The following is a 13,617-nucleotide window of genomic DNA, read 5'->3' on the forward strand; positions in this document are numbered from 1 at the left end:
CTCTTCCCTCTGTCCAGTTCCTACATCTTCCAGAAAATGAATACCTAAAGCATTTGATGAAGTGATTTTTGTAGAGCTCAGAGAAACTCATCCTCATGTTTAGAGAATTCATATATAATACATGAAGGAAATTCCAATCTGATTTCATTTCTGGAATGCCAGTGAAAGTGAACTGGAACTTGGAAAAACCGTATGTCTACAATTCTTGTTTCCTGAGCTACACACGAAATACAGTATGCAGGCATATACAAAAGTATATACTTACATATGAGAGCATTTCATATGAGGTATGAGCAGATACAGAATTGACTTATCCAAGACTGATAATGTTAGCTACAAAATATGAGATTGTACTACCTCTAGAAACATCACAGCTACCAAAGGTTACAGTGTGTTTTGGAGAAAATCCTCCATAGCACTGTGTTAGCATGCTCAGTGTACAATCAATTCAATAAAATTAAATCTAAGCTGAATCCTATTATTCCTTAAGCTTACACTTTCAGAGCAAAGTAATGGCAAGATACATGTCATACTAGTCATTATAGTTCCCACTATGGTATTTCTCAGAACATTAGTTGAAAAAACAATTATTTGATCATATTCTAAAACGCATCTTAAAACAATTTAACAAACTTCAGATTTAAAACATGACAAAACTCTTTGGATTCTTGTGCTAAAATTAATATGAAAGCCTTAAGCCCATTATAATGAAGTTTATTCAAATTCTTGAGCACAGACTATACATAACATTTTAGTACTTCCCAATGAGATATTTATGGTATATATCTATAAATTAAGCATTCATTGCATAAAACTGTATTCATTTCTCTGTCTGCATACTATACAAATTATCACAGAAACAGATGAGCCAACTAAATAGTCTTGAGTATGTCTAACAGTGGCAGGCAGATAAGCTGGTACTGATGTTATCTTCATGGTAAGCAGCTCTAAATGACTCTCTCTTGAATTCACTTAATTAAGAAGCTGAAAAGAAAGGAAACATGATTAAAAGCTGAAAAATGCCTATAAAATATAGTATTACAATTATTTCAAGAGAATAAACAAGGACTTCAAAACATTCATTTGAAAAGCCATTCAATGTTTGTGTAATAATCTCTTAAATGTTTATATCTCATTAGATAATTACTAAGTAAGCATGAAAGTCATCAAATAAAAACCTGAGTGACTGAAACTTGTATTTTCATATTAAAAACATTAAAAAGCAAAATGCACTTCAAACATCTGTTCTCTTCAATCAAGCTCTGCACCTGCTCTTACTACCTAAAAGAAAAATCTATGTCTCCTGGGAGATGTTTCAGATCTATTTTAATCATTCTTCCCTTGTAGTAGTGGCCCCTGAGTGGGGAGGGTATAAATGACTTGGCAAGGTTCTGTAAGGCTCCAGATTCTTATGCTCTTAATGTTTTCATAAATTAAGGCGTTTCAGATGACATTGCTGCTGCTTCATCCCTGGAACAAAACCTTGTATTTAAAATAAAAATTAAAAAAGCTTACATTTCACTTGTCATATATTTCATTTGAGATTTTTCAAGGACATTGTCAAATGAGGTTTCCTTACAAAGGGGAACGCAGAGAGAAAGAGTTGCGCACAACCACAGACTGAGCTAATTCTATAAACACAAAATAATGACAGGCTGAACTGAAGGGTTACTACAGCTTGACTGCCTCTAGCTTCACATGTAAGAATTTTTGACTCCTCAAAAATATACAGTGTGCTCAAGTATACACATCGTATTAACTTCATCACTTTTCCATTCATGGCATAATTAACTACTCATTACAAAACAGCCATGCAAGTGCCATAAGCTTAAAAGACAGTACCACTATAAAGATGTTCCCTGCTGCAAAAAGTTGACATACTCATTAAGCAAGACGTACAGACCAAGGCAAAACAGATGGCAACTGGCTGGGTGCTAGAGAGTGAAGCAATTATTGAAAAGGAAATGCGAGAACAACTGTACAAAGAGAATTGCAAGGTGCTGAACAGAGAAATAAGAGAATGCTGTAGAATAGATATGCAAGGCCATGTACAGGAAAGAAGGAATGAAGAGAGGAATAAAGATAGTGGGAAAATTTTGGGCAGGAAGAATAGGAAGGGTAAAGGGTAATCAGGCAGGTAGCAACGACAGAATCAGGGGTGGTGAAAAACTGAAAGATATTACTGTCGGAAAATATAAATATGGCAGTGTCATTTTGAATAAATATTCTGCTACCATATCTACTGTTGTATCTATGTTACTGTTTGTCTGTAACTGAAGCACACATTTAGCAGCTAAGGTAAAAAGCAAAAGTAATGTAGAAGTTATAGAAGTCTAAGAATGAAAAAAAGCCAAAGGTGGAAAAACACAAAACTCCAAAATATTATAAAAATCATGAAACAGAGAGTAGCCAAAAAAAAGATGGGAGGGGTGGGTTTTCAGAAAAACCTGTAAAGACAAGTTGGGTAATACCTGCTTAAGTCGATCTTAAAAGATGCACTACAGAGCTAGACACCTGAAATTTAGAGCTCTTATTCTTTAAAGGACTAGAAACCTCACAGAGAGGACTGTGGAAGTCTGTGGCTATTCGTGAACTCATTTGATGATTTAGGTGAAGAAACAGGTTTGTTTTCTATTTCAGTGGGCAACTTTTTTTTTCTGAAAAACTTTCTGTCCAGCCATAATAAGAGAAGAAATATGGAAAATGGTAAATGTGTATTATCATTCTCCTGTCTTTTAGACTTATCCTGATTGCCTCAGTTTTGAAGGAAGTAGTTTATTTTGTTGAGTGCTACAAACCTGACTGTGAATCTTAGCGTTCAACAGAAATAGATTTACCAGTTCATAAATTTCAGGTGAATCAAACTAATTAGGTGTAAAGCCAACATGAAACATCTGAGCAGTTATTTGCAGCACTCACATTTACTAATATTTTAATTTTATTTGTCTGCAGACACTATTTCTATGTTCTATTTACTTACATTTTACCAATCTATTTTGAAGAAATAACTATTCTCTATTCTATTTTATTCACTTGTATTTAATCTCAGTTGTTCAATATTATTCAAGATTTCTTTACTGAAACTAATTTAATTACATCGAGTATAGACATTTCTTATATGGCATATACAGTATATGCAAGATAACCAGCTCCACATCTTGTCTGTCCCTGTTGCTCTGACTCTAGGCAAAGAACAAATACATCATGTCTAACTTAACTTTTATGTTTATTTCATGAAAATAAGGCATCTCTTATTTATTGTGCTTTCTTTCAGCTTATTTCTTTTTCCATGCTAGTCATTTCAGAATATGTATTTTCACATTCTATTAGTTCATAGTTCTGAAGGCTGATTATTTTTTTAATTATTTAACTAAACCCTCTTCACCTTAATGTTTTCAGTAATACACAATTGCAATTGCTTTAAAGGCTAATCTGATAATGAAACTCACAACTGTAGGTACCAAAAAATTCATAAAGAAGATACATAATGCAAGCAACCTAATAAAAAATTACATAAAACCCTCACATTTTCTGTTGTTCATATTATTTAAAATCACATTAAAACAACTGTGCATGGTAAGACCTAGACTTGAAAGAACAATAAAAAGTTCCATCAATAATAAAATGACCCTAAAAATTTCAAAAAGTCCACTTCATAAATTTCAGCCAAAGATAAAACAAAACAAAACAAAAATCATAGATAACTTTTTTTTTTTTTTTAAACACCACTATACACCGAATAAGACTTTTGTCTTTTGTCTTTTTCTCTTTAAGAAACCAGCATTACAAATATTTTTATTGCTACTATTCACAGTGATACACTACTCTGCTAGTGTATTGATGTATTCTCTCTTGTTCTTACTGTCCCTCCTCATTCTTAATATTTTATGTGCTTTCTTGGACTGCACCAACCTGAAATAAGGTTTGCATAGAACTTTCCAACTTCTTTTCTGAATACAAAAGCTAACTTAGGTTTCATCCTTCTGGCTTATAGTTAAAATTGTTCTCCCTATTGTTAGCATGTATCCTAGTTACTGATAACATTATGTTGAAGTAGTGAAATGCTCAATGACTGAATATCTGATGCTTAATACATCATTCATCCATTTTAAATGCTGGAGTGAGAAGGCTTCTAAAAATATTCCTTTGGATGTATCAACACTCTTGGTCTTATCACAGAATCACAGAATTGCAGGGGTTGGAAGGGACCTCCAGAGATCATTAAGTCTACTCCCCAGCTAAAGCAGGTTCCCTACAGCAGGTAGAAGGGATAAAGGGGAAAATGTACAACAGTGTGAAATAAAATTAATGTATTATCATTCAATCATTAATGACAACAATTAAAATAAAAGTTTTAGCAAAACAAAAAAAAATCTATCCTGTTCCCACAAAAAGGTGGTTTAGTAATAGCATAAAAAGCCTAGCCATGTTAAAAATGGCTATAGGGGAGAAATTTTTTATGTGCTTACTCATCCATCATGAATGTATATAGCCTGTAAATAACCTTCATGATGATCTCAATTTTGCATCTCCCATTCCAAAGGTTTACTGTATATGTGTATTTTACCAGCACATTAAAACATTACTTTTGCTCAACCAATCTTTCAGGAAAAAATATTCTATGTTAGGGAGAATCAAAACCTAATTTGACAATGTCTGAAGCAGTTTAAATTGATGTTACTCTCCCTTCCTACACACACACGTGCCATCTAAAGAGCATATTTATAGACTTGTGTTGTTCTGTAGCACAGTTCTGGAAACTTTTCTGTTTGTCACAGAAATTAACACTGATAACGGCTTTACCATTGGTCAAGGCATTACCAGCATCAAGGAGGTAACAGCATTCCCAGTACTTTAATTTATGCACATTAGAAAAGGAAATAAATTTATCAGATTTTTAGTCCAGTTATATGTTTATCTAACCCTGTTTTGATTTATCTTCACTACACGGAGGTCACTGGAGAGAAGCAGGCTGCGCAGTAGTTTATGTTACTTTTCCTTACTTACGTTACTTTTTATTGATGCATCCTGTTTCACATAGGACATATTTGAGGATTTAGTGACAGAGAGCACAAACACTTCTGTATATATGGCTTTTTTTAAAGTAAGACAAAAACTGATGTTTTTGATAGTGCACATAGCATTTAAACAATTTGTTTTCTTTAAATGTCACTTTAGGCATGCCAACATAAGCATCCTTTCTTTTTTTCCAATAAATCATTAGTATGCACTGTTTCTAGTGGTGCTAAAATTTTACTAGCCTGAGGCCAATTTATCGCATAAAGACTTACAGTTTCAAGGTGAAATCACAACCAGTTGAAGTAAAAAGACAGACATATTTCACATTTTAAGATATAATTACACTGGGATCTATGGATGAGACAAGAAAATCCTTGGAAAGATGCTAAGGAAGTCAGACAAAAAAAATGTTTATCAACAGATATGGCTAAAATTAATGTGTAGATATAACATTAAAGGGGCAAAGAGAAATAATAGAGTTTACATACTTGGTCCTTCTGCACACTCACTTCATTAGAATTTGTAACTGTGCACATAAACCAAAGAACTCCTCTTCAGAAAGAGTATGACATTGTCATGAAGGTGGCTGAGACAACTGAAATGTTAATGGCAAGGCTAAAAGGTAGTTTCCAGGGGTGCTGAGAGGCTGCACAAACTATTCCAGATGGCAAATTACAAAATCCATACTGATGAAATCTCACAGTACTATAGTATAGGGCCCTTTGCACATCACTTTCCTTAGCAGAACAGAGTAAAAAGTGGGAAAAGACCTTCTGTGCATATTGCAAGGAGAAGAGTTAAACTATCTTGAGTAGTGGTACGAAACTGAGAATACAAAGCTGGCTTCTGTACTAACACACAAGACCACTCATGGAAATCAACACTAAGTATCAGAAAAAAATTTAGTATTCCCCATATGACTCATTAACAATGACTGTAAAAAAATTAAAAAAAGAAACAGCAGAATTGATAATATTAATAGACTGTTCTTTCATTCTCTACTACTTGAAAATAGAGACTTCTGAATCTGCATTGCTAATGCTTCCCTTATGTATATTTAGTACATGCATTAGATGACAATTCATAGTGTCAAAAGATCTTTCAGCAAAGCATTACTACATCTGCACTACAACATGAATGTCATCCACTTACTCTTTTCAACCATAGTAAACAGTAACACAGACTAATATATAATATGTGATTTATTAGTCTACTAGTTTAAAGAAAACAATTTCACTGGAAATAATGAAAATCTCATCTTTTTAAAATGTATTCTTGCCACTTAGAGTGGGGAAAACAGCTCTTAGCTAGTTTTTTACATCTTAGCTGTACTGTAAAGCCTTGCATAGCATGTTAAGACTTTGTCAATTGTATAAATATGTTTTATATGTGTATATATGTACATATACATAATAGTTATTAATCTTGGATTTAATTGAAACAACAGAAGATTGACTTTTTCTCACTAAAAATATTTTAGATTTCTTACATACCAAAGCTTTGGGAGTGAAATCAAGAGATTTCTATGTTTTGTTCTGTAAACTTGACAACTCAGGAAATGTCATTGCATCGCTTTTACCTCAATAGCCTGGTCCATCATTACTGTAGCACAGAAGACTTAAATGCATGCTACTTTTTCTTCTAGCCTGGCTTCTTCATGTAAATCTAAAAATACTATCAAGATCATGAGAAAATGATATGGGTTCTAGGCAGGCTACTAAAAAAAGTGTGTAACAAATGAGCAAGATGTAAATCAGAAATCTAGGCAATCTCTACAGGTGACTCACAGCTGAATCACAGAAAGAAATATGTAAAAAGTTCTATAAACTCAAGCATAATTTTTCCTTCACATTTTTCATGTAGCACTGTATAAGCCATGGTCCATACTCAAATGTAACTGGTCTGCATTAACAGTCATTCTAATCCCATCAGATTTCCATCCCTTTTTGATTTGCTTCAGTTGATCACCTTTCTTTCTGCTTCTTCCAACTCCCATAGATTCCAGTGGTAAAAATTAAAGATTTGTTACCTAAAAACTGTTCTTAAATTTAGACAATGTTATTAAAATATATACGATGAGAATTTAATGAGAAATTACCTGTATGGGTAGCCATGGTATTTGGAGCGGAATATGGACAACAGGAAGCTGAAGAAAAAGACCACCAGACCCAGGCCTACCAGGCATATTACTGGAAAAAAAATAACTTTGTTTACTAGCATATAAAAGATTTAAAACTGGAATCTCTACAAAGAATATTATTTACGTCAATCATTTATATAGAATTTTGACAGTGAAATACAGAAACACTGCTGCTTGCCTACTGATGCTCACTATCTTCTGATAGGATTTCAAATACACATGGAAATAATATTTATGGTTATTAAGAAAAAATAACTTGTCAGTTTAAATGTACTTTCAAGGAAAGAGAGCAGCAATTTGCAACTCAAATGTTTGCGGATGCAAACACCTTATTGCTGATAACAGATTTAATAACCCTGTAAATTATACATATCAAGCAATGTCATTTCAGGTATTTGCTTGTTCTTTTGGAAAACAAATTACATTTAGAAAAAATATGTCTGGACTAATGGAATCATGCTGCCTCTATTCAACCATCTAAGGCTAAAGTAACTGCAAAGACTGTTTAGTAACTGCTTTATCGAATTCTTAGTGGCTAAAACATTTCACTGTATTAAGTTTCAGGGCTGGCAGAGAAATTACTCTTAAATATTATGTCTTTAGGTATTGAAATTAAGTAACAATGACACAGACCTTCTGAGAGCATCCAGATGCAAGCTCTTTGAGCCTTTTCAGGCTAAGAAACAATTAGCAAAGTAAATACTTAACAAATCAAATCTGAAACACCAGTTGACACTTTTGTAGTAGTAGCAAAAAACCTTTTCAATCATCATAGCTCACTCAATTGTGCGCAAGTGAAAGAAAAGAAAAAAGGAACATTTTACAGTCTGACGTATATGACTGAGATGCATCTCAGCTATGAGACTGCTCTGAAAGTAATGCCTTATCCCACCACAACAGAGGTGGATGTTGGTTGTAAGTCAGTGGAGGCTGAATATCCCAACAATATCCTGTTTCATTTTGGTGCCAGCAGCAAAGGGGCAGTCTGACAAAATGGTATCTGACACAGAAGTGTGTATGAAGTAAAGGTGTGTCACTGAACTCCTCCATGTGGAAAAAATGGCATCCACTGACATGCACTGATGCTTGCTGAACATTTGTGGAGACCAAACAGTGGATGTGAATGAGCTCAGCACACAGGTTTTTTTCACTGCTATTGAAATGCACAGCTAATGAGCTAATGATGGTGAACATGCTGAAAAACACTGCTTTGTAGCTGAGAATTTGCTCTCTCAAGTAGTTGTATCTGTTGTAGTTTCCATGGAAATAAATAGAAGCGAGTGAAGCCGAAAATGGATGCATTTTTCATTAAAATTGACTATGTAAAAACTGACATATATCAATCTAATTGTTAAAACTTCTGCAACTATTTTGAGAAAATTAGCCCTGTACAGATTTTATACACATGCTTCATCATACAGAAACTGCCAGTCACAAACGTGATTTCAAACCATAATGAAATGAAGTGTTAAGCATGAACAATGCAAGGCACACAGAAAGCATTCAAATGAAAGCCATAAGTAGAAGCAAGTTTGAACTTGTACTATAGCCTATGTCACTACACACACGTTATCACAGAACCAACTGTGATCCAACAGCACGTGCCAATTAAAGTAAGGTCAATGTCTTTTTCAAAATCAGTATTAGTTAAGATCCATGAAGGATACACAAAATCAAGTAATACCTCTACAGCTCACTGAAGATGATACTCAAATCAGTATAGACAAACAGCTAACATTCAACCTACCATTATGAAGCATTATTGGCTAGCCCTATCTGCTATGCTGTATATTACATACAAGATGCTAAAGAATGGATTTTAAAAGAACAAATAAATAGCATAGAAATGATGGTACCTTTAAAAATCTTCAACCTTTTATGTGAGAAAAAAGTAAATAGCTGTATGGTAAAAAGTTTAAATCTGAGTAAAATGCTTTCATATTGTGTTCTTATGCAACTGACTGCCAAAAAAATCTTTTAGATACTCTGAATGAGAATGAAATTCAAAAAAAAACCCCATAAAACTAGCACTTCTGGCTAGGAGCCCTTAGTTGTTACATATTAGGATATATTCTGCATTGTTGTGCTTTCACTTTCCTCAGAGACATATTGTACAAAGTGTAACAAGAATTTTTTTTCTCTCCTTTGCATGTTGTCACAAGCATCTTAAATGCCTAAACTTATTTTGAAAATGCTTTGAAACTCCTGTTCTTTACCTCACAGACTTTCAGTATAATACAAAGCCGAAAAACATTTACACTATGCCTTTCTACATCATAGAGAATGTCAAGTCGTAAGTTGACTGGGGATGCTTAAGACTTGTTTTTACTGCTACAACACGCTAATATAATCTATTGAAGCTCTATGCTATGCTCTTCTCCACCCCACAACATGTAAAAATTAGTTTAAGGAAGAACTTTAAAAAACTTAATCAGATAGTCATTTGTAATTTCTCAGTATCTTTTTAATTGTGATAACATTGTCTTAATTGTACTAAGTAACTTACTTCTCCTCTTCCCAACATCCCCTTTGGAGGTAGCAGCTTCATTCAGGAGTACCATTCCCATGGTAATTGCAGCATCTATATCACCATTGTCAAGGAAACAGCAGATGTGTGGATACCTCAGAAAGCCACAAAGGCACAGCTAAAAGCTAAAGCTTTCAAGTTGATAAAAAATATTTATATATAAAACTGCATATCACAATCTACTGAACCACAACAGATTCACCTGGGGGAAAAGTAGGAACAACATTTTCCTTTGAGCATTCCACATAAAAAAGGAAAGAAGGTTCAAAAAGCTCTAGAGAGTAAGTCCTTATATAGGACATATGGCTTTTCAATAATTATGGAAATAGATATTCCCCAATATTTTCCAATATTTGGTATATTGGAAAGTAAAGGATTTTACAAAACGAAAACTAAAAGAGCAAATCATTCCTATTCCATAGTGATTTTTGTAAATGAAAACTGAAGCAGCTCGACTGCTTTATCTTTAATCTGCTTCTCAATAGACATTTGCTTAGTCTTTAGTGTCATACTGCAGCAGAGAAACATCCCAGAAGCAAAGTCCTCAGTCATTCTCAGTTTTATTGCCTAATTATTACTGTTAGGAATACAAACAACTACATAACGATAAAACAATTTAGCAAGATCTTAAACCATACAATTAATTGCTTACTTAAAACTCGATAAAAAGAATGGTTGCTACTTACTGTGTTTAAAATCTGTTCTGAGGAGGAAGCATGAATGAATGCCGCACTGAAGCAGGAGTGTGTCACCTGAGCTATATCTTATAATTTCAGAAAATACAAATTTTAATAGACACAGCTAAATCTTGAATAAGGGAGAGATTTTTAAACTTTACTTTCCCCAGGGCTAGGCAGCAGGATGACAGACTAACTACCAAATTTAAGAATGAAACACATTTCAATTTACCTACACCTATAATACACAAGATGCTTCACGCATACTACAGACATGAACAATATTTCCAGCCTCTGACATTATGCCTGCATTAGTGTTATTAATATTACAGAATTCACAGAATATTTTAAAATCTTTCCCAAAATAGGTGGGGGAAGGAGGAGGAGGAATGGAATCCACACTATTATACAAATTAGAAGAGAAGGTAAAAAATCACATTCTAAAACTTTTTCCTGAGCACAAGAGACTGGAAGTTTCTTGTGCTACTCATATGCTTCTATGCAAGACTTGAGAGGGTATCATAAAACTCATTCATTTCTCTGCTTTCAAATGTTAAGAGTGCAAAATAAAGAAATGAAAAAGTTGCAAGAAAGGCTGAAAGAAACACCACACAGATTCCACATATATTTCTACCCTATCAATAAAAGCCCCTAGCATTGAATTATCTAATAACAACTTTATTTTACCAATCTCTCATTTAGATTTGTAACAGTAATTAGTTCTGTTCATACTTTAACTGAATCATGAGGAGTGACAAAGATCAAAACCCACTAAAAAGTCATTTGGCAGATATGAGGTTTTTTTTGTTTGTGCGTTTGTTTGGTTTTGTGTTGTTTTTTTTTTTAAACAGACCATGATTTTTAATCCACTTTTCCTATTACTGTGAAGAACAGTTTGACAAAAGCAACATCTCCTCTGCAACTGAGAGGAGATCTATAACCAGCTGAACTGTGCTTTTTTTTCCCCCTCTTTTGGAGACTCACATCATTACCCTTCCAACTTTCTTCACATTGTCACTACTTTTGCTTCAGTTGTTGCTTTCTAACTTCAGTCATCATTGGATTTTCAGCCTCACTTAGTTGATGTCAATGACACTGGCTTTATAACTTCACACTCTAACAGTGATCGAGTCACTTACTTTAAATCCGTGATGCTGAAGCAAAACTTCAGTCAGTTGAGTCCTGATTTCAATGCAATCATTAGCTTTGTACCATAGAATATTTAGTTTAAATTACTGTTTTGGGCTCCTCTTTCTAGCACTGTATGTTGTGTCTTTATGTTATTTTGATATTCCACAAAATAAAAGCAACAGTCCTGTTCCAGAAATAATCTTTTGACATATCTCATTTCTTCAGTAATGTAGAATTTCAAGTTTTGTCAAGTGGTTACTTGGACGGTCTTCCATTGTCAAAAAATTTAATAGCATGAAAAGATGTATTTGTTTTCTGATTTCTGTTGATCTCTGTCACTATGCATTATGAAACTACTCTAAAAAGATAAGGTAAATGTGGCACTCAAACGATAGCTAGCAAATGTTTTAAACTCAGATGCTTATGTTTTCTGGTAAACATATCCTTTTGTAGCAATTATGTAGGTGTATCTACAAAGCCTGTTAAATATCTTTCCATTTTTAAGTTTGGAATTATTTCTGTTTTACCTATTAAACTTTTGCTGCCCCTTTTCCCAGATGGCACATAATCCTCACCGAAACTGAGAACTTACAGAATTTACACTAGTTACTTTGTGCTTGTGAAAAGGCTCTGAATACTTTTTTAAATGTGGAGCACTTTAGTAGTATGATGAAAAACACCGATGATCAAAAATCATAAGATTATTCATAAAATGATCATCATCAGCAGAATATGATATTTAGCTCTGCAAATACCAAGATGTTTTATTGGAAGTATTTTTAAGAAAAATGATTGGATCATTGAACTCTGTAATAATGGATACCTTACAAAATGTAAGCCATCACTAGTAAATTCTAGGTAGTTTCTATTAGCGTGCTTTGACTGAAAATTTAATTGCTATTAATTCAGCCAGAATGTCCCAAAGAAGAAAGCCTGTCAGTCTGTAAGTTATTAATGTCATATACCATTTATATCCTTACTTCACAAATTTAGTCATAATCACTAGTGAGTGGGTAACAAAAGGAGAGAAAATTAGTTGAGAGAAAACTTGTTAACTTTGTAAAAAAAAAAAAAAGTATAGAGGTCTCATTCATATGTTGCTGGATTACTGCTAAGAGTAAAAACCCTAAATCAACATTATTCATATTAAAAAGAACTATGTTGTATCTGTGGACCATTTAATAATATATGAGCGAAAATTACTGAGAGACAAAAATGTTAATTCGCTCAACTTTGTGTTCAATTTATTGTTAATTAAAATGGGGATAGTTTATCTCTCAATCGTGAAAAACTTCTCGCTTGCTTTATCATGCTTGGAACAAACAAGAACACAAGCATCTTTAGTAAAGGGGTATCAAGATTAACAGGAAAATCTATGATTTACTGTATACATTTTTTTCCCCCCTGAGGAATAATAAGTAAAACATGATATGCTGTCCCCTTATGAGAAGAGGGCATATCCCACCAACCTAAAAAATTATTTGCCTTAGCTTCTTCCTATTAATATTTAAACCTTTAAAATACTTGCTATAATTTCAGATATATTGAATATATATTAACTATACTTTAACTGAGCAGTTTGAAAGTGTATTTAACTTTCAGCTTACATTTGAAAAACCCAAACATAACATGCATTCCAATCATTCTACTCAGGAAATATCCTTTAGCTATGTCCAATTCTTGAAAATGAAGTGTTAGTAACTTTTCCATCTTGAGAATCTGATTTATTTATTTATTTATTTATTTTTAATGATAGGGTGAAGAAACTAATCAAGTTATGATTTTGAAATGAAAGACATTGTTGCTTCACTTCATGAACAAAGAGTCTGATGTTCCACTTCTACTCTTCAGTGTGCCATCAATTCTGAATTAGACCATAACCGTCCCAGTGGATGGTTCAACAAGACCTGATGGCTGAGGAATGAGGTAAGTTTAAGATAACCAATCTTTTTATGTCTGAACTCAGTGAAGGATAACTCCATATGTTGATAAAATGAGCATAGTTCAAAAATTATTTGTTTGAATGAAAATGTAACTCACTCAAACTGTACACAATCGGGTCAAACATCAATATATTTAATTGCCTGAATTATAGCTGTCCTGACAGTCATAGTTAAAACTCT

At 33.4% G+C, this 13,617-nt stretch overlaps 1 protein-coding gene across 1 annotated transcript in view; it reads right to left on the reverse strand.

Annotated features, from left to right (window-relative positions):
• Window positions 1-678: 678 nt before the first annotated feature.
• The window catches only part of TUSC3 (tumor suppressor candidate 3), a 110,745-nt gene continuing 97,806 nt past the window's right edge, over window positions 679-13,617 (reverse strand). Inside the window, exons 8-10 of the mRNA XM_031588631.2 lie at window positions 9,666-9,740; window positions 7,118-7,208; window positions 679-984 (exon numbers count right to left, since the gene is read on the reverse strand). Of these exons, the coding sequence (XP_031444491.1) occupies window positions 969-984; window positions 7,118-7,208; window positions 9,666-9,740 (182 nt within the window). The 3' untranslated portion in view covers window positions 679-968. The remainder of the gene's footprint in view (window positions 985-7,117; window positions 7,209-9,665; window positions 9,741-13,617) is intronic.

This window comes from Phasianus colchicus, chromosome 4, assembly GCF_987193195.1.
Source record: "Phasianus colchicus chromosome 4, bPhaCol1.hap1.1, whole genome shotgun sequence".
NCBI classification, from domain to species: Eukaryota; Metazoa; Chordata; class Aves; order Galliformes; family Phasianidae; genus Phasianus; species Phasianus colchicus.